Source organism: Trifolium pratense, linkage group LG3, assembly GCF_020283565.1.
Source record: "Trifolium pratense cultivar HEN17-A07 linkage group LG3, ARS_RC_1.1, whole genome shotgun sequence".
Lineage (NCBI taxonomy): Eukaryota > Viridiplantae > Streptophyta > Magnoliopsida > Fabales > Fabaceae > Trifolium > Trifolium pratense.
The window spans coordinates 25,728,855-25,752,229 of NC_060061.1; the positions used below are offsets into that span (position 1 = coordinate 25,728,855).

The window sequence follows — 23,375 nt, forward strand, 5'->3', positions numbered from 1 at the left end:
TCTTATTCTTTCTTTTTCTTTGCCTAGGGGAGGGCTACACGGCTCTTTTAAATAATGTCCCAGAAACACTAGTTAACATTGGCAGAGACAAGGTCTGGCCAGCCCGGGCATTTGTCCCGGCTCGGTCGAATTTTTTTCATATTTTAGGGATTAGTTTAAGACAAAATTGATATTTTTAGAGATTAATTTATGACAAAATTGAGATTTTTCAATGCAAAATTGAAATTTTTGTTTAAAACCAAGATTTTGCCCAAACTTTAAAAATTTTCGGACTCCGCCACGGCTAGTTAGCAGACCTTATAACAATTATGATTTCCTGATGGGATTGCTTTCGTGATAATGCAGAGCATAGTTTTGTCAATAAATTTGATATTGGGGCTTTGCTCTATGATGGGAATTGGCACTCCAACAAGATTTGAGGCGCCACAACCACAAGAGTGATCATCCATTTGTCAAAGCTAATAAATATTGTTTTGTGGTGCTGGGTTTACTACATTCAAATATTACTTACTGCTAATATTATTTGCGAATTTTACTCAGGCTAGGATGAATGTCCTGTAATTTTTTACTCATTTCAGGATTTAAGCTAATGTATATAAAAGTAAAACATTCATAGCAAATTACAGGACATTCATACCAGATGCATTAATTATACAATGGATCTAGAAATGTGAATTTTGCTTGTATATATTGTCACGGAGGGAGTAGGTTTTAATTTTGATCATGTGTTGTAAAATTTTAAGCAAGAAGCAATTCAGAAGATTATTCTCATTACTGAATCTGTACAACATACTTCGATTATAACGAGGGTCACATCAACAGATTAATAGAACTATCAACTGTTAACAGAAACAGTGAAATATAGAGGATGCAAATGCAATACCCCCTCAAAAGTTGAAACTTGTATACATAAACATCCCATTCCCAGCTTGGTAGATTGGAGACATGGCTATCAACTGTTAATAGAAACAGTGAAATATATGATGTGTTTGTACGGTTGATTAAAGTAGTAGTAGTAGTAGTACTACTACTACTATATTGGCATCATTAGTTACTCATGTGCTGATATATGTACTTTTCTATACTCTCTCCGTAATACTTTATAACCAAAAATGTATTTTTTTAGATTCATTATATATTTAATGTATCTGGTCTATGAACTTAAAAAGTGCATTTTTGCTTATAAAGTGTTACGGATGAAGTAATGATGGATGGTAGTGTAAGAGTTTGTTTGGGTAAAACTAAAACAAAAAGTATTTGCCTCTATTATTTGAGGACAAATCATGAAAAATGTGAAAGAGATAAATTCTCTATATAAGTTAAGTCAGAACCGTTCAAACTTAAATGGAGTTGCTGTGATAATAATAGGTCACAGATACATACAATTTAATAATTTTAATGATTAGGAAAATCGGTGCAAAAAATTTGTCAATTTAATTTAATTGACAGAAATATTACATTTTATACGTAAAAATTGGAGTTCAAATTATGTAAACTCTACTTCTTCACTTTATGAAAAAGTGGAATTTTAAATTGTTTATAATTGCTTAATTTTTGTAAAATAAAAACTCATATATAATGCGGTCCACAAATAAATAATATAGTATTTTTTATAGGATCCTATTAACAAGTATAGTAAGACACTAGTTAAAGATAAAAATATTTGTATAAAAAAAGAAAAATACAAAATATTAAAAATTTATAATAAAAATAACAATTTCTTAACTTAAAAAACATCTTTTCTTTTGACACGAAAATACTGGAAAATGCTGAATACACCATTTATCAATTTTTTTTTTGAAGACACCATTTTTCAAGTTAAAAATTTTATATTTTGTTTTCTTAAAATATCTTGCCAAATAAATTGAATATTGGGTGTGAAACTTTATACTATCTCATAGAAAAAATAGGAAATAGATTTTCTGCGCAATATTACAACCGTAAACCGTCCGATCTAAATCAATCAATAAAATCATTTATTAATCTGAACCATCCAATTTAAATTCAATGGTTGAGATTAACAACCATGGAAAATTGTATGGAACTGCTGCAAAAGTGAATCATTATCCGATAAAATATATGCTCAATTAAGAAAACTAATTTCCCACTAAAGTAGGTTGCTAGTACAAAAGACAAAGACGGTTTGAAAAATCTAACAGCAACATTCATATCACATTCGCGTGACTGATCACAAGTATATATGGTGTACATCTAAGCACATGTAACCCTCACATTAATTTTATTTTTTCACCACTAATATCCACTAAATTATCTAATCTGGTATGGGAGTCAATTCTGACATCAAGTAGTTTCAATCTCCTACGAACTACAATTATGAAAATCGAACTGTGATCTTTCCTATCAAATCCAACACCAATTATCACTGAACCAACTAACCATAAGTAACCCTCACATTAATTTCCTTTACTTGCCACCCATACCCTTCTATCCGTTCACACCCAAAACATTAACTCTCCCGTCTTTTCTCTCTCTTCATAATTTTTCCATGCTACTGTTTAATTTGGTACAGCATTAATGGTTAGTTATTTGGTATTTGTTGCACATCTATTCTACATTTTTTTTTCTTATCTCTTTTAAGCTTATTCTATGTTTATCCCTTACAACATAATAATAATAATAAAATCTAAGTCAAACTTCTTTAGCTTCATATCATCATAAACATAAAATGGAGATTGAAGCAGCAAGTGGTAGCAACAACAAAAGATGCAACATGGATGAGAATGAAGATGAAACATATTGTGGTATGGATAGAGGAAGTTTTTTAGCATGGGAAGATTTAAGAGTTATGTTGCCAAATTTTGGAAAAGGACCAACTAAAAGGTTACTTAATGGGCTTAATGGTTTTGCTGAGCCTGGTAAAATCATGGCTATTATGGGCCCTTCTGGCTCTGGAAAATCCACTTTGCTTGATTCACTTGCAGGTAATTCATAACTAGTTACTTCATTCTTTTCAAAAAATTTCTTTAGGCTCTTTAATATGTTCTAAGGCCCCTCAAATTTTCATAGCATGTTGAGAGATCTTAGAGCATATTGAGAAAGAGAATTTTTTCATTCTTCTATATATGTTCATGTATATAATATGTTTCTTTCTTTTTGATAGTGCTTCTTCTATTGTTCAAAACATGAGTCAAAAGGTTTTTCTAAAACCTCAATATCTTGTTTTTGGAAGTAAGAATATTGTTACTTTTTATTGGTTTCTCTCTATGGTGGTAGATATTTTTTTTTCCATTGGTGGATAATAATTAATCAATACTAATTGAATATATTGGATCTTTCCATTTTGAGCTTCTTTTTTTTTTCTGGGATTGTTTGAACTTTGAAGCTTAAATTGTTTTTTTTTTTTTCCTTAAAAAAAATAATTAATCTTAACTCTAGTGACACAACAAAGGGCCCTTGTTTTAATGGTTTGGTCTATGGTGGGGTATGATATTGTTATCCAATAATATTATGAAGAATTACAAATATGGACCATCAAGAAACCAATTCTCTAAAGTCAAAACTATATTGCTATTTTGATGATATTTGAATAGTTTTTTTTGTGAACTACAGTACTTTTAAATAATTATTACCAAGAAGGAAAAAAACTTGAGTTTTATAATAGTAGTATAACTTTTTAAAGTATTGAATTTTGATTTTGTAATAATTTTTATCTTTTTTTACTGTGTTGGAGTTTTGCTCTTTTTGTGGAGTTGGGTAACAAAGTAGTGGTGGCAACTGTTTCTTGTCTCCATACATTTACTTCAAATTTTTATGATAGTTGTCATTGAAAAGGACAAGTTAATAACTCTCTAGCTTCAATCAAAAAAAGATGTAGTAACTTTCCAGCTTATGTTACAGATACATCTTAAATATTGGTGGTTGGAATTGTTAGATTAGAAAATTATGTTCAATACCATAACCTAATTATGTTCAATGAGCATGAGAATCTAGGTGTGTTCATTTAAAATCTTATTCAATGATTCTAAGATGAGAAAATTTACTTATAATTAAAGTCGGAAGTTATTTAAGAATATATTTAATCTAAAAAGTTTAATTAAGTATATTTCATAAATTATTATGAGTATTTTTTCTTAAGCCTTTGGTTAATAAAATAAATCTCTTTGAGGACAACTTTTATTTTGTTACAATGAAGCTGATAATCGAACTCAAAACCTCTAACATAATATTCAATTTTATGACAATTACTATAAGTTTCTTTTTTATATAAGCTTTTAATAATATCTTATCATCATGTAGGTATTTTTTGAGATATTCTATAAACTTTTAAGCATTTTTTCAAAAAGAAAACTTCTTTTAACCACTTTCATAGCTTAGTTTAGTCATATACCAATTTGATAAGTAAGGCTTTAAGACATATGCAGTGATGTTTTCATTTTTTTTTCACCATAAGTAGATGAGATGATTAGCATGATCGATCAATTATCAAATCACATGAATATTGCCAAAATACACTTTAAAGCCCCATGGCCCATATAGTTGGGACCATATACAGTAGTTGATTTTTATATGATAAATTCTCTACCCACCCTATCAGAGGAGGTTCACATGCACGTGCGAGGTGTGCGACGGCATAGGGCCTCAATTTTGAGGGTCTTAACTCAAAATTTTGAGGTCCTATAATATTACTTATATATTATTTATACCTATAAAATATCAGATGTATATTAATAGATTAATTTTTAGGCCCTAAAATAATAGTTATATATTGTTAATGTTCATAAATATCATGAGTATCAATATATTAGTTATCTATACTCGTAAATATAGTTCTAGTCCATTTTAATATTTGCATAAAATTTAATCTTAGATTATGATGTTCCTTTTTGACGTTATATTCAAAGATAATTATTTTGTATTTTTTGTTCCATTTAATTTAATGTAAGATTTAATATTGATAATTTATATGTTTACAAGAATGTTTTTTTTTTATATTATATGCATTTTAAATCGATAATTTTTTTAATTTTTTTTTATTAAGGGGCCACTTTTATATTTTGCACAGAGCCTCCTAAAACTCGGAGACGCCCCTGCACCCTATGTTTCTTTTTTATTTCTTGGATTTCCGTTTTTGCTCTTGTATAAAAATTCGATTTATGTTTATCGAATTTTTTTTGCCTTGAAAAAAAAATTCAGTTTCTATTTACCGAATTTTTTCTGAATTTGCACTAAGAAAAAATCCGGTTTCTGCGTACCGAATTTTTCTGCAAGGGCAAAATTGAAATTTCGGGGGTTAAAAAGAATCTCGGGAGGTTGGGAGAGTTTATCTTATATCATAAATTCTTATTTGCACTGGTAATGGATTTTGGTCTCATCTTGGCCGATCATTCAACCTAACAATCATGTATCATAAATGAGATTTTCTTTCGCCGCCCTATCTGTTTCTCACGCGCCCAATACGTTTCCATTAAGTAGCAAACATTATAAAAATGAGAAATTTTTGAAAAATATTGTCTGCTACTTAAGTAACAATAAATTTGGTAGGATATTTTTGGGATGTATCCGCTACCTAAATAGCGGACGATGGTATTTTTATAAATTCGTTGGTTGCGCGAGAAAATGAGCTGGGGGCAAAAGAAAAACTCATCATAAATAAAAAAGGAACAACAAAGTTTAATCAATAAAACCATCATCCATATAGAATTTGATAATTGATACATATTTTTCAGTGTTACTTTACTTAATACAAATTTTTTAATATTTAAATGTCTTGATATTGTTACAGGTAGACTCTCAAAAAATGTGGTCATGACAGGAAATGTTCTTATCAATGGGAAGAAAAAAAATCCAGGCTATGGTTTTGTTGTAAGTACAGTAACACATGATCAAATTTACACATGAAAATTTTGGGTGATAACGTTTAAGATTGTAGTTAATTGTGTTCAGTTGTTGATTAAATGAATTGCAATGTCTTGTTATATCCTAATCATCCAAAGGAAATGATTAACCATGTATATAAATTACTTTGGCCTTAATTAACTGATGTATCTGACCTTTAATATATAAAAGTTTCATCAGTTATTCAATGAATTTAAAAAGTGAATATTTGCTTATAATTAAATTAAGGTCGGAGAGATTAACTTATAAAGTACTAGTAGTAAATTTCAATATGTTAATTCTCAATGTACATGCATCTAAATTGATATTGAAATTAACTTCAGGCATACGTAACACAAGAGGATGTGTTAATGGGAACACTTACAGTAAGGGAAACAATAACATATTCAGCACACCTACGTCTTCCAACATCGATGCCCAAAGAAGAAGTTGACGACATAATCGAAGGAACAATCACAGAAATGGGTCTTCACGATTGCGCTGATACGTTAATAGGTAACTGGCATTTGAGAGGTATAAGTGGTGGTGAAAGGAAAAGAACTAGCATTGCACTTGAGATTCTCACAAGGCCTCGATTATTGTTTCTCGATGAACCTACCAGTGGTTTAGATAGCGCCTCTGCGTTTTTTGTTGTTCAAACTCTTAGAAATGTTGCTCGCGATGGAAGGACTGTTATTTCTTCTATTCATCAGCCAAGTAGTGAAGTCTTTGCACTTTTTGATGATCTTTTCTTGCTCTCTAGTGGCGAAACTGTTTATTTTGGTGAAGCCAAAAAGGCAATAGAGGTATGGATATAATTTGATCTCAAATATGTATATCTATAGATTTAAATATGTTTTTGGTGCGTCTGCAAATATATGTACAGGTTTTCATTTTTTGATTTCTTGTGCAGTTTTTTGCTGAGGCCGGTTTCCCTTGTCCGCGTAAAAGAAATCCTTCTGATCACTTCCTAAGATGTATCAATTCTGATTTCGACGTTGTCACGGCTACACTAAAGGGATCTCAAAGAATTCCTGTATGTATCATTTATAGTTTTTTATTTTTTTATAATCATATGCTTTGAGGTATTAGATGATTAATCATATATTCATACCACTTATAATCTTTTGGAAGAGCTTATATTATGTCATTAGCATTAATGTATACGTTTGAAGTAGCTTATGAAATGGCGATAAGTTGTTTTCTGCTTACTTTATGATATGTTCGTTAATTGTTTTCAGCTTAATTTTACAAACTAATCTAGATAGGTTAATGTCGTAAGTTGTTTTCAGCTTATGCAGAGTTAAGCCTCATTTCTTCGTCAATTGTAGAAAGTTGTAATACCTTAGCTCTTACTACTATATGATATTGAACAAACACTGACATGGATTTGTTTCTTTCAATTTTTTCCTTATTAGGATGTTCCAAATTCAGCAGATCCTTTCGAGAATTTGGCTACAGCACAGATTAAGTCAATGCTAGTTGAGAGATTCAGGCGTTCGTCATACGCCAAAAGGTTAAAAGACAAGATTCAAGAACTATCAACCCATGTATGCATTTCTACTTAGCTCTACATTTCATTAATATAATTCAACTGATCTCTATGCTGAACTAAATAAATCCATAGGATATTCTCTCGGTCTCAGTGTCGCATCTCGTGTCCATGTTTGTGTCAATGCTTCATATATTGATTCTATTAGTGATAAATGTATTAACAGGAAGGGCTTGAAGCTGAGACACAACTTGGAAGCCAAGCTAGTTGGTGGAAGCAACTCACTACATTGACAAGGAGATCATTTGTGAACATGTCTAGAGATGTTGGTTACTATTGGTTGAGGATTATAATCTACATCATTGTATCTATATGTGTTGGAACAATCTATTTTGATGTTGGCTATAGCTATACTTCCATCTTGGCTCGTGGCGCATGTGGTGCATTTATATCAGGGTTTATGACTTTCATGTCAATTGGAGGCTTTCCATCTTTCATTGAAGAAATGAAGGTGAAAATAATTTAATTCAAAGAAATGAAACCACTTATTTAAGTCAATAATCTGAGTTTATAAACTGATATAGTATCATTACTTTAAAAGTGTATGGAAGAGCATATTTGAATATGAGCTTGTTTGGATTAACTTATTTGAGTTTATCTACTGACATAAACACATGTGAGATTGTTTGAGAGAACAACTTATGACATGTTTTAAGCTGTTTTCAACTTAAACAACTTATAGTTTGACGTTATTCTTTCTTTTGTTATAGAAATAGCATATACATAACCACTTACTCCCTCCGGTCTTAGATATAAGCAAAAGTCAAAACGTATTTAGTCTAAATTTGAGCCAAATACATTTTGACTTTTACTTATATTTAAGACCGGAGGGAGTATATGATAAGAGCTTATGCTATAAGTGCTTAATTAAGCTGTATATCCAAACAAATTCTATGACATAAACACTTGTATAAGTCTTTTGGTTGAGCCTCCGAAAGTAGCTTATGTTAAGTCTATAAATTATTTTCAATTCATTTTCATAAGCTATTTTAGATAGCATATGTATAAACAAATTATCCACAAGTTCTTGTATGATAAGCGCTTATTCAACTTATATATATGAAACAGGTTTTTTATCGCGAAAGGATGAATGGATATTACGGTGTAGCAGCATATATTTTAGCAAACTTTCTATCATCATTCCCATTCTTGGTTGCTATTGCTCTTACTTCTAGCACAATCACATATAACATGGTGAAATTCAGGCCAGGATTCATTCACTTTGTGTTTTTCACTCTGAATATCTATGGCTGTATCTCAGTGATTGAGAGTCTCATGATGGTTGTAGCTTCACTTGTTCCAAATTTCCTCATGGGGATCATTACAGGAGCTGGAATCATTGTAAGAAAAAATGGATACAAAATTTCTACTTGAAATTAACATACCACATGATCCACAAGTGTTAATTTTTCATATTATTGTTTTTCCATGCAGGGAATCATGATGATGACCTCTGGATTCTTTAGGTTACTATCTGATCTTCCAAAAGCGGTTTGGCGCTATCCGATTTCATATATTAGTTATGGTGCATGGGCGATACAGGTAATTTTCGTTCTTACTAAGTGTTTGTTTGAGTATATGGTCACAAATTCTGACTAAAATCAAGTGCAGTATCCTGTCTGGTGTGTGTTTGTGTCTGTGCTTCATAAAGTTTGATTAATTAATTAATTAACTATAAATTTGGATGCAGGGTTCATACAAGAATGACTTACTTGGACTAGAGTTTGATCCACTAATCCCTGGTGATCCAAAACTAACAGGAGAATATGTGATAACACACATGTTAGGGATTGAATTAAGCCATTCCAAATGGTGGGACTTAACAGCACTTTTAATCATTCTCATATGTTACAGGCTACTTTTCTTTATTATTCTCAAGTTCAAAGAAAGAGCATCACCATTATTTAAAACACTTTATGCCAAAAGAACCATACAACAGCTTGAAAAAAGACCTTCTTTTAGGAACATGCCAAATTTTCCTTCACTAAGGCATCAACCACTTCATTCACTATCTTCTCAAGAGGGTCTTAATTCTCCACTCCACAACTAGAAGAAGAACCACAGAGAAATATTTTATATATACTTATATGATTAAATTCTGTTGGATTTTTAGATATTAGTTGCTTTTATATGGTTTATTTATTTAACACACATAATTATTTGCATTTGTTTTGTTAGCTTTATGTATAGACTACAGAGGAAATGTTTTATAACTGTTTCAATTAAGATAAGAAAAATGGGATATTGTGTCCTTGGATTACAATTTATTTATTTTTAAATTAAATTAAATTATCTGAGCTTGAATAATGTCTTGTATAAATGCTGGCATCTCTTATTGTCTTAGCATTATGAGTATCAGGTTAAAGCTTTGTTTGGACTAATATATACCTACTTGAACAATGTTGATATGATATTAACTACAAGAAATTTATCCTATCCTATATATACCATGCCTGGTTATGGTTCATATAATTTATTTGTACCTTCTAAAATCTATTTAGTTATAAGCTATCAAAATAATAAATTAGGATCAACATAGTTCAGTTGGTAGATATATTATAATATGTATGAGTTAGAATTCAAATCTAAAATTTTCACCTATTCATTTTAAGAGGTAAAATTTTAACTACTAATCTTCACTACGACTAGACATATTTAAAAAACATGTTTACATGTACATGTTGGTATATTTAAGTTAAATGATAACTTAAAGTAATTTCATGGATATTTGTAACACCCAAACCCGTTATTTAATTAACTCTGCCTTTATAAAATCTTTTTCGAAAATACGCAGCGGAAAAATTGAAAATCTGATTTATAAAGCGCTGGTTTGAATATCACAAACTTCATTCAAAGATAATACTAATACATTTATCTAGTAAAATATTCGAATGAACTAAAAACAAAACCTCGCATCGAACGATGCGTTATTAGTTATACAAAACGGATACTTTTCAAATGAAAGCTTAAGACCAACAGAGTATACTAAGAGGACTACATGCATATACATATAAAAACCCCTTTTTCCCGTGTCTCAATCAGAGCAGAGCTTCACCATTGCACTCGGACGAGGCTAACACATAACCTGTCAACCTGGACCCCCAAAGGTCCAGCAATTAACACAAAGCAGAGAGTTAGAAAACATAAACATAAATATAAGTGTGAGTAGTATACTACACACTTCACACGCTATCATACATTTCTAACTCACGCACATACATCGTCAAATACGACTACCAATTAATCATTCATTTACAAAACACACCAATCATATAGTTTCACGTCTTCTCGGACACTACCAAAGTGTTCATTTTATAGTCATGACGGACTCTGCTCATATACCAAGACATGGCAACAATCACAGTATTAAACAATTAGTAAATACCAAAGCTTAACACATACGGAAAACACATTACAATCCAATCAGATAATGTCACATAACAATTATCAAATACATGTGCATTTACCCTAATGCATCTAATGCCAATTATCCAATGTCATGCCATCCCTAGACACGACTAATGCATGTGGTACCAAGGCGTCTCACCAACGGTGGACCAAGAACAGTTTTATATCTTGCTGGATAAGCGTCTCACCAATGGTGGACCAAACCAGTTTTACATCATGTTGGATGCTGCTATTCACCCCATTTAAGATGAACCCAGTTTTACATCTTGTTGGATGCTGCTATTCACCCCATTTAAGATGAACCCAGTTTTACATCTTGTTGGATGCGTCGGAACTTACCGAACCACCTTATCTCCCTTGGATAAGCTCAATAACAGTTTTATATCATGTAGGATATGGTTATCATCAACCATCTCTCCCATAAAGAGGAGTCACACAGTTTTATATCATGTTTGGATATGGGCTCCAGATCTCGGATAACATAATCCCATCTTCGGCCACTTTTCATAAACATAATCCATTTTCATCAATTATTGGAATTCACATGATTCCCATAACACAATTATTCATGAATGCATGATTACTTTTAAACACATCTAATACATGACGCTATCTAGCTCGAAGCTATTCATTCACTGATGCGGAAACACAATTCCGACATCTAACACATTAGGATAACACAATATCCTATCACTCCAATCATAATTATTCACATGATAATTATCTGCATAACCATTTTTATACACATAAAGTTTCATTTACACTTATGTCATAAAACACACATCATTTCCTTAACATTGCAATTTAATGCTAAAACATCACATTGCTCACTTTAAGCTACAACTTATTGCATACACGTTTATCAATCATATAACGATTAACAATAAGCATTAACAGTATCAACATGTATCAACAATCATGTAAGGATACCCTTAAACCATGTTACAAGTGCCTAATTACACTTACAAACATCAACAAAAATTGCTGTCACAGAGGCCTTCGCTAAGCGAAGCCACAGCGAGACATGGCGAACCTCACCAGGAAGTCACCTGCTCATGGCGAGCATTGGCGAGCTTCAGCGAACCTGTTCGCTACAGCGAACTCCTGGTCGCTTAGCGAACTATACCAGAAAAATATCTGTTCTTGAGTTTCTCTAAGGCGGTTTAACATGGAATCCACTCAAAAATCCATCTAGACATGTTAGAAATTCTTATAAACAGCTAATTCAAGCATATATGGTACCTATGAACATTAATTAACACTCACAAACACCCACATACATCACACAAACAAATTCATACCAATTTCTTGCATTTTAAGCAAGTTTAACAAAACATGCAAATCATTGATCAAACATCTACATATACCCACTTTCAACTCCCCAAAGTTGTTTACCTCATCTACCATGAGTTCACTACACATGTTAGGATCAAAAGAATCCATTTTCCATTAAGAAAATCACCCACAAAACCCACAAGAAAATAGAGTGGAAAGAGTTTGGGAATGGAGGAATCGACATCCTCCCCTCTTTCGAATCACTCACGAATATGTAATCTAACTCTCGTACCTTAGCTCGACGAATCCACAAGCTTGCTCTTCTCTTTCTCTCCCACGAGCTCTCCCTCTCCCTCATGAGCTCCTTCTCTTGCTCTTTCTCAAGAATTGCAACTTATGAGACTATTCATTGGTTGACTTGCTACTTATAGCTCTCTCTATTCTCATGGATCCAAGCCCACTTGGCTTAGGCCCAATGCCTATTCCACGCCCAAAGGCCCAAACAACATAACTTCTCGCTCATTAACTTACGTTCTCGCTAAATGATTATTCGCCGCTTAATAATTTAATTATAAATCACGCCCTCGCGTAATAAAATAATTAAATAACGAATACTAAATTTTGGGTCGTTACAATATTCAGTACCAAAAACATGAAAAAACAAGCAAACAGTTAATTAGTTAAACTTATAACACCTCTATATCAATATCAATGGTATTTGGACCTTTAACTCTTTAAGGAATAAGTCATTTGGTCCCTTAGAGAATTAATATAGTTAAACTCGAGTTTTTACCTCAACTAATTTTAATTAGGTGGAATTGACTTGTAAACTTAATTAAATTGATTATTGACTACTTGCTACTAAAATTACGTGATGTCATTGTGTACATGACACTTAATACTCTAAATCAATGCATTTAATGGTATTAGAAAACGAATGTCATCCTAAGGAGCAAAATGAGTAACGTTTAGCAAAGAAAAAGACTAATTTGAGATCGAGTTACAAAGATATGGACAATTTAGTAGTTTACTTAATTTTGTTAGTGATTCAAAAAAGAAATGTCGGATAAAAACATTTCTTTGTAACTCGATCTCAAATTACTCTAAATCAACACATTTAATGTTTTTATCTTTGTAAACTACTAAAATCAATACAATCGCGAAAATCAATTTAGTAGTTACTTAATTTTGTTAGTGATTCAAAAAAGAAATATTTTTAATATTTTATCATATTCATACATCTTATTCACTTTTTAAACTTGATCACAATATTTTTTTTTTTATTTTTAATTTCAACAATATTTAAAAGAAAATTTCTACTTTTGAATTATTAGCAAGACTTTTCTTAAATACAATTTAAAAGATATTGTATACAATTGGAAACAAAAGGATGCTTTAATTAATTAGTAAATGTTTCCGTCAAAAGAAATTTAATTAGTAAATTTTTTTTGAAATAATTAATTACTCCTTCCATCTTAATATAATTGTCACAATTTGACTGTGTGCACTATTCATAGAAGTTACTTTAACCATATTTTTTTACTAACATATAAAGATAAATATTAGCATATGAGATTTTGTTAGATTTGTCTCGATGAGTACTATCAAAATATCAATTTTTAATAATACGCAACAAAAAATATTCACGATCAAAATTATGCATCATCAAGTGTGCAACGCTAAAATATGATAATTATTTTGAGACGGTAGCGTAGTAAATTGAAGGAAAAGGGATATACAAGAGGACTTTTTTTCTTTCACTTTTTACAAGGGAAAGCGTTATTCTTGAAATTGAAATTAAATTTAATTTCATAAAATTGAATAGTGGAAACCCAATGAGGCCAATTTCTGGAAAATTTTACGCGGCAAATTTGTGTTCATCAATCTCGATCACACTTCATTTGTGTTCAATCTCAAACAATTCTCAATCTCTATAAACCCTAATCCCTTTATTATCTCAGTACATCAATGAGGGTTCTTCGATTGGGGTTGTTGCTTGCTTTAGCATCTGGATTTGCAGCCATTTCCATTTACATCACTGGACTCTCCAATCCATCTGTATGTATGTATGTATGTATGTATGTATGTATGTATGTATGTATGTATGTATGTATGTATGTATGTATGTATGTATGTATGTATGTATGTATGTATGTATGTATGTATGTATGTATGTATGTATGTATGTATGTATGTATGTATGTATGTATGTATGTATGTATGTATGTATGTATGTATGTATGTATGTATGTATGTATGTATGTATGTATGTATGTATGTATGTATGTATGTATGTATGTATGTATGTATGTATGTATGTATGTATGTATGTATGTATGTATGTATGTATGTATGTATGTATGTATGTATGTATGTATGTATGTACAATAATGTATTATAATATCTTTTTCAAATTCTAAGATTTTTTTTTTTCATTCAATTTTTTTTGTAATACAGATCCCAGTCCCAGTTATCACCTCACAAATGAAGAAACTGAATCTTTGGTTTCACTCCACAACTCTTTCCAGAAGTTTGTGGTAAGGTTTCTCGTTAGTTAGTCGCTTCTCTACTTTTGTTTTCTGTGCTGTTGCATTTGTCTCAGTCAGATTTGTATTGATTTTCGCGATTTGGTCTTGATTGGATGCCAACAATGTTTTGATTGTTAAATAGAGTAGTTGAATACTAAATTCACCAATCAGAAGGCCCTTGACATCCACATTATTTTCGGGTGGCTGGGTAGCTCAATTCCTGGTGAAGAGAAATATATTAATCTAACAAACTAACATTAGCCGCTTAAAAAAAATAAAAATACTGGACCTCTGGTAATGGTTAGGGAAAACTCTTGAATTGAATGTCAGGAGACTATTTTTAAATGTTTAAAGCTATGTTTTCCTCGATAGGATTATGCCCGTGAGTTGTAAAATTTTATGAAAATTGGTTAAGAAGAATGTATCTGGTCTATAATATAGAATGTATCTGGTCTATAATATAGACCAGATACATTAGATTCTCATTGAATCTAAAAAGTAAACTTTCTCTTATATGAAGGACCAGAGGGAGCAGTTTATCAAAATTGGTTGTGTTGTGGTATTTATTTTGGAGCTTAGGTTGTTTTTCTTATAGTCTCAATCTTCCAATCTTGTACTATGAATTATTTGGACGATTTGACTGAGTAGCCAATTTTTGTGCAGAGTGCAAATGGACTTGGTCTGAAAGCAGCTAGCGGCAGTGATTATTGTCAAACCACGATAAGTTTTCCTAGCGACACCATCCCCAAATGGGTAAATATTCCCATGCATTCACTGACCTTATTCTTTTTTGGTTACATTCACTGACTTTATTCTATGATGTAATATAAAATATTGCGTATATGGTCCTCAAAAATATGTTAATTATGACAACCTAGAATCCAGAGGAAATTGTTTCCTCATATTTGAAAGTATGAATAGTGATATATACATTTACTTAGTCACATGTGATTTATAAGTAGTTAAACAATTGTTGCGATTGTTGACTGATGGAGCTTTCTGTATTGACAGAGAGATCCCAAAACTGGTGAACTTGAAGCTCTATCTTTTGATTTTAATCTATGTGAAGCTGTCGCCACATGGGAACAGGTAAGCAACTTGGTTTGTGTAATTTGCGATTGTGAATACCCGTAAATATAGATCTCGCAGATGCTTTTGATGTTCTATTTATTTTATAGATGCTGCTATTAGACTATCTAAATATATATTTTGTAGTGTGCCGCAACACTTCTCAATTACCCATACCATCTTATAGGCATTGATGTCAGCTTTCTTTTATTAATTTTTTAAAGTGTTGTAGAAGGAATTTATGATGTATGCCTAACATTTTATTGTTGTGTGTAACGACTGCTCAGGTGCGAAACAGCACCACTATACTCACCAAGGAATTCATTGATTCTTTACCAAATGGATGGGAGGAGTATGCATGGCGTAGGATCAATAAAGGAATTAATCTGTGAGTAAATGTGCATCTGGATTTTACTAAACAATTATTTAATCATTGAAAAATAGTAGCCTATAAGGAAGAAAGCCAAATTAAATTGCATTTTAATTTATTCATTTATTAGAAATGAAGTATGAAAGTATACGGAGCATAGTATTAGTATACTCTATATAGTTTATTATAAATTCCCACAAAGGTTATGCGAATTTCAAAACCTCAAGTGGTCTGAAAAGGCAGTAGATTTTGGCATTGAGCTCTTCATCCTGAAGGAAGGGATATGGTCTATCATGTGAACTTGGACAATCTGTCAATTTGTCTATTTTAAGACTTTTATTTTGATGTTGTGAAGCGAACCCCGTCAATAGAATTAGTTGTGTGACATGACAACTAAACGATAGGAAATAAGTAGACTTGTGTCGCACAATATTACAAGGTTCGGCCTATAATCTAGCATTCTCTTGCTCTTATAGAAGTGATAAAACCTTTTCTTATGGCAACTCTTCCACTCTACCTTGATTGCTAAATGCAACATAGGTTTCTCAATCTCAATGTATAACATAATTACCATATTCCATGTTTATCCATTTATAATTACGTATAGTTATAAAATCAGGAGTTGTTACGAAGGAAATTGAATTTAGTATAAAATCTCACAAATAGGATTCTTCTGTGTTGTAGCAACCACTGTGAAAACAGGACCTTGTGCATGGAGAAACTTTCACTAGTGCTCCCTGAAACACCACCATACTTCCCTAGACAGTATGGGCGTTGTGCTGTAATTGGTAATTCGGGAGATCTCTTGAAAACAAAATTTGGAAAGGAGATAGATGGTTATGATGCCGTCTTAAGAGAAAATGGCGCTCCAACAAAGGTTAGCTGATCAGCAATGTTTTTCTGCTTTTCTTTCTATTTTTGTCGCAAAAAAAAAGACCTTGCCCACTAATTTATATTCCCAACTGCAGAACTATACTGAATATGTGGGTAGGAAAAGCACATTTCGTCTTCTAAATCGAGGATCTGCCAAAGCACTGGATAAAGTTGTAGAATTAGATGGTATTACTAATTGTTATAATATGAGTTCCACTTGTTACAATGCCACTGTGAATTACTAGAGCCTTACATATATGCTGTTTCTGTAGAGCAAAGAAAAGAAGTCTTGATAGTAAAAACAACCATTCATGACATCATGAACAAAATGATCAAGGTATGTTTGCTTATCAATGGAAACCACCTTCCATGATACTTTATTTGTTCTGCCACATATTCCATATGCCCATTTGCAAAGCAATCGGCTTGTCTTTTGCAGGAACTTCCTATAAAAAATCCTGTATATCTGATGCTAGGTGCTTCCTTTGGTTCAGCCGCGAAAGGAACTGGGCTCAAGGCTCTTGAATTTGCCCTCTCCATGTGTGATTCAGTGGATATCTATGGTTTCACTGTAGATCCTGGTTATAAATAATGGTAATAAATTATTTGTTGGAAATTAGTATTTCTGGTTAACTACTTTTTTTGAAATGTGATTACTTGATCAGTAGGCCTTATAAATTTATTTCAGGACAAGATATTTCTCTGAATCTCGTCAAGGCCATACACCGTTGCATGGTAGAGCTTATTACCAGATGATGGAGTGTCTGGGAGTACGTAAACTATACTTATTACTGCTAGTAGAAAGCATTTAGAAACAATTAAATTTAGCAACATGAAGATCAGTGGTGGGAGATAGCATAAATTTTTCGAGGGGCCAAAAATAAATATAAAATAAAACATACTTTTAAAATTAATATATTAAAGCAACACAAGAATAAAAAACTGGCAATAGATATTTAGGAAAGTTGAGTTTGACAACACTTCAAGGAGTCAAATTCATCCATAATTAATGCTGTACTAAACAGATTAACATGTCTTTTCCAATGCAAACAATTAAGTTATTTACAAGAAACTCATCGTCCATTTTGTTTGAGTCTTGTATTGACAATTTTCATTGCTGTAGAGACAGCAAGTGTCAAAACAAAATGAATAAATTTATCAAAGTGATAGTTTTCCGAAACCTCTCTCTGTTTCTACTAAATGTTAACAAGTAAACTTGTTTGGGGTAGCCAAATATATATTATTAGGGTAGCTAAATATAAAAATATATCAACTTGTTCTGAAGAAAAAGAAAAAAAAAGGGTAGTCAAGGCTACATCATGGTTGTACAAGGCTACTCCCCTGACGAAGATAATTAAAGTTCTAGAGTTCGTAGGTTCAAATGATAATGATGACTTTCATTCGGTGCATAAGGAAAAGAAAGATTTTCCTGTTGTAGGCTGAGAATTATGCATATATATTTTTTAACCTATAATTATGTCAATTATTGAAGTGTTCCACTAATGTTGTATAAATCATAAGCAAATGGTGTTTATTTTGTATTGACTTGGTGCCTAGCAGTATGAGTATAATCATGTTTCTTGTTTTTCCAATCATTGACCTTCTCTACCTTCATCTTCATTGTTAAGCTGATCAAAATCCATTCTCCCATGAGAGCCGATCCAAACCGTGTGGTAAAATGGGTTCCAAGCCCCCGTATTATTAGGGCTGCTAGGATTGCCTCGGAGAAATTACTAAGGTAAATGAATCCCACTTCCCCCAATTTTTTCTTTATTTCCCCTTAAAACATTTTGTATAGCTATGGACCTTATGTATAATTGTAATGAAGCAACCATTCAGAAGTTTAAGCTGTTAGATGAAAACTCATGAATGGTTTTTATGTTGCTTCTCTTAAGAATAATTGTAGTATCAAATATCCTAGTTTCTTAGCTCATGCTCCTATTAAGACAACTGAAACTGTGAAATATAATATGGAGTACTTTGTAAGTCATGTTCATGAGTTGAAGGGTGTTTATGACTTATGAGTAGACAAAATTTCATGTGGCATCAGTCATTCAGTCCTACAAGCCATTAGTTTTCTCTATTGGCATGTAATATTGATCCTGAATGCCTAATGTTATCCTTCAGTTGTCTGATCACACATAGCCTATTATTAGTTGTTACTTGAGCTTGACTTTGTGTGTAGATTGATTACATCTTAAACTAGTTGGACTTTCTCAATTCATTATGATTTTCACAGGAGATTTGGAGCGGGATCTGAAGATCCATTGCATTCATGTTCCATACTTAAGAAGCAAGTTAAAAGAAATTTAAATGCAGTTTCAAAACTCCGAAAGGCAGCACTTGATCATATGAGGTATGTGAAGAGCACAACCATGTATCCTTTGGAGCATAGTCTAGGACATGGATTGCTTTGCACTGTGCCAACTGATTGAACTGCACATACTAAGATTTTATGCATTAAATTTGTGCTGTTGGGAAGCATCTGGCCACCTTGTTAAATTCTTTTTATGCAAAATATGTCATCAACTTGAAAAAAAATGGCAATGGAGTTTCCTACTCTGGGTGTGGTGGCATATATGCAATTTTTTTTTTATCTTCTCATTCTTTTTAGTTTGAAAAAGCACGAATACTCGGATTTGTGGTTGAGGACGAGATGATAGAATAGCTAGCACACAATTTTGAGGCATCTGTGCTGCTTTTTTGAACTATAAGAAGTTGAAACTGTAATGGATTTTTTATCTATATAATCTATATAATTATTTAATAGGATCACAATATGTTTTATCCATAATATAGACAAGTTTTACATATGTTTAGTCATATGATCACAATATTATTTCTTCAAATGTATTTTTGTTGATTTTATATGTTACAGATGAACATATCTTAGGAAATGGTGGTGGCACTCACTACATGTTTTGTTTACAATGATTATAAATAAATGTTATAATAATGCAACTCATTCAAAAAACAAGATTAAGCAACAAATGAACGTGATGAATTTATTAAGTTTTTGAATCGAGATATTTTAGGTTTAGAGAGAAGTGTGTAATGTGAAACTGAAAGTGGTTTGGAACTCTTGCGTCGGAGGTGCAGCAAAAATTTAGGGTGTGTAAAATGCAATATTTAGAGTCATATGTGCAACTTTTAAATTAATTTTTTTTAATAATCTTTTGAAAATTAAGGTGTACTCGGATCTACACCTCATTGATTAGAGAAAGTCTTGCATGATCACAAACATTTAGACGCACACACAAATAAATAAATAAAAAATTTGGCACATTAATTATTTTTTTACTTATTGTAAATGTGCCTAAGAAATAATTATTTGGGTTGAGCCTATATAAATATTTCTCCATAGAATCCTTAATTATATGTGAAGATAAATTTCACATAAAACTGCACCATCACATCTATTCTTGAGATTGCAAATTGCAAAGTGTAATATTGAGAAAAACTTAGGTCTCGCGAATATCTGAAAATAATTTATAAACAATAAAGATAAGATAAAAAATGCAATTGAAGATTGTTTGTTTGGTAAGAAGTTGACTCATATTCTGGAAGGATATAGATTTGAATCTCATTGTCGGCGTGATAACTTTTTTTTTCCTGATCCTGATGAGAGGAAAACCATCTCACAGTCCAAATGTAACTAACACTGGTGAAGTATGTTTTAATAAAAATTAGCATTGAAAATCATATTATAACGTTTGACTGCTGTATCCAATTAACGTACCATCAATTATCGTGTGTTAGGTCCAATATTATTTATGGTGTTATTATTATGTTAGGTACAACATATGAGTAATGGTGAAGAAGAGTGAATATAGGTAGATGACACACCCCAATTAGATGAATCAATAAGGGATTAGTATAAAAGGTATTTCCACTTAAAAGTAGCAATCCAAACAGGGAGCTCTGTGGAACTTATTTCCTATATATGAATGCTTTTGGTAATAATGGTAGTAAATGAGTGATGATATCATTGAAATGTGCAAAGTAGATGCTGGGGATTACTTCTGGTGTAACTTTTGTGCAGAAAGCTGCAAGATTGTACAGTGGTCCATTCAATTCAAACATTGTCAAAGCTGCTGCATGTGCCACCAAAAGTTTTCATACACACCATTAATTCTTTCACTTCAACAGATAATTTCACTACTTAAAGAAACAAACAAAAAATTAATTATTCTTATCGCATTAAACATTGTCATCCTTCTAACTGCGGTAAACATTTTTTTTTAAAGCTGCTCATCTTTTATGCTTTTTATTTGTCTTTTTTTCATATACTATTCAAACATGCAAATAGATAAATTCAAACTTTATTAACACTAAATTTATCTACGGTGCTAAGTTAAATTTCTTCAAACCCCTCGTCCACTACAAAAAATTCACCATAAATATCAACACAAATGGTTTATAATGCGTTTTCAAAGAAAAATTTGCTATGATCATTAAAATAGCAATTTTTTTGTAGTGTTCTCAACATTTGTGAAAAAAATTAATTTGTCTCTTCGATGTTTTTTTTTTTTTTTAAGAGAGCAAAATCACATCATTTCATTCATAATAATAGTTGTAATACAAGGTGGACAATAATCGAAAGACTGAGGACTAGCATAAAAGCGAGCTGCCTAAGCCATGAGTTACTCGGTTGGCTTGTCTTCATACATAACTGATCTTACAGTTTTGATTCAAAGCTAGTAACTTACGACATTCAACAATAATACTACCAAAATTTAGAATTATTTTTAGATCCTGAGTTAATTGTTTGCACCACTTGTAAGCAATCGATCTCTATTCCATGGACTTCCATATAAGAGTTGTTGATCCAACGCAACACATCTAACACTCCCATAGCCTCCGCTTCTGCGATCTCAGGTCTCCCATCTCTTCGCCTTGCATAAGCTTTGATGAACCTATTGATAAGCATAATTGATAACTACAGATTTGAAATTCAAATGTAAACTGAGATTAGGATTGATTTGTTACCTTGATTCACTCTATTATTGTAACAACACATATCCTCCAGCTTGCAACTATTTGTATTCCTTAAATATAGGATCAGCTACACTTGATACAAATCAATTCAAGTGTTGGCAGTAGAGGCTCCCATGAGTTGAGGAACTGACAATCACACTTGTATCTATTTATACTCTGTAAATTCAATCCATAGATACAACTTGAAATACCTTTTACCTACCATGCGAGTCCCTCCGTAAATTTTCTCCACCAAAGACATTAAACATGATAACCAATTCCAAATTTCGATCTTTTATTTACCATATATATAATTATATATTTAACCAATTCCGCCAAACACAGTGTTGGGGTTTTTGAATGTTGGAAAAACATCATAAGCCAACTGCTGTACCCAGATGCCGTAGAATGCCCGTAACATGTGTCTCCAGAAACAGAACGCTTATACTCTATTTTCATATCTTTTGAAGATTTGATTTACAAATATGATTGTGCTTATCCAGCAAGCTAAAACGCGCTTTCTACTGAAAGATATTAAAAAGACGGTTTGTTTTATTTGTTACATAAATATATTTCAATATTTTTGTTTCAAATCTTTTAAGATTAAAGAATTATTTTTTTTGGAGTGAATCTTTATGGAAGAAATAGTTGAAGAATATCTTGCGAGCTGGTCATCGCTTTTTCCAGCCGTCAAACAAAAGATTTCCTAGTTTGATTTGTTCCTCAAGTTTCTCAAGTTTGTTATAAAAGATTAAGGAATCAAAAAAAGATTTGATTTGTGTCCTTCAAGGAGGTTGTTGCAAAAATATAATTATGGACAACAAAAATATTTGAGGAAAATATTTTTGTAAGATTTGATTTTAATATATATCCACTGAAGGTTTCTTGTAAACAAAAATATTTGAGGAAAATATTTTTGTGGAAGATTCCTTTTTAATAAAGGTTTCTTGGAGAAGAAGAATATTGATTAAAGCCCACAAAGCTCTCCCTATATATTTTTGTGAGCCTTTCTTGTGTCTCATCGATGCAAGCTTAGGACTGGGTTTATTGAGTTGTAATTGTGAACTTCTCCTAAGCTTTGAAGTACGGAGTTAATTTGTTTTTCATTTGTGATTTACTCAAGAGCTTTTAAGCGAGAGTAGAATCTAGTTTTATTGGAGTGTGACTCCTTGCAGATTGCTGTTGATTGAAAACACAGGTTGTGTGATTGAGAGGAAGTGAGAGGGGTCTCATATCTAGTAGTTTCTAGGTAGAAGTTAGCACGGGTAGTGGTTAAGTGAGGAGTTGTAAACGGGAGAGTTTAGCTCTGAATTAACACTATTATAGTGGATTTCCTTCCTGGATTGGTATCCCCCAGATTAGGTGACGTTGCACCGAACTGAGTTAACAAATAACCGGTGTTATTTACGTTCTGCACTTTATTTAACTTGTCTATTGTTTTCTGTACTGGTACAAGATGCTGTAGCATCTGTCCGCCAGCCTGCCGGAA

At 31.9% G+C, this 23,375-nt stretch overlaps 1 protein-coding gene and 1 pseudogene across 2 annotated transcripts; both read left to right on the forward strand.

Annotated features, from left to right (window-relative positions):
- The first annotated feature begins 2,230 nt into the window (after nucleotides 1-2,230).
- Nucleotides 2,231-9,650, forward strand: LOC123917660 (ABC transporter G family member 15-like). 2 transcript variants are annotated; one of them, XM_045969437.1, is made up of 10 exons: nucleotides 2,458-2,538; nucleotides 2,664-2,942; nucleotides 5,744-5,823; nucleotides 6,180-6,641; nucleotides 6,749-6,871; nucleotides 7,254-7,385; nucleotides 7,554-7,838; nucleotides 8,456-8,728; nucleotides 8,822-8,929; nucleotides 9,078-9,650. In XM_045969437.1, exons 2-10 carry the CDS (start codon nucleotides 2,687-2,689, stop codon nucleotides 9,435-9,437), a joined length of 2,079 nt encoding a protein of 692 aa, XP_045825393.1. In that variant the 5' UTR covers nucleotides 2,458-2,538; nucleotides 2,664-2,686; the 3' UTR covers nucleotides 9,438-9,650. The 2 variants fall into 2 exon arrangements, with proteins under 2 accessions (XP_045825392.1, XP_045825393.1); XM_045969436.1 differs by having other exon boundaries at nucleotides 2,231-2,942.
- Nucleotides 9,651-13,848: 4,198 nt separating this feature from the next.
- On the forward strand, nucleotides 13,849-19,684 carry LOC123917661 (annotated as a pseudogene).
- The last annotated feature ends 3,691 nt before the right edge of the window (nucleotides 19,685-23,375 follow it).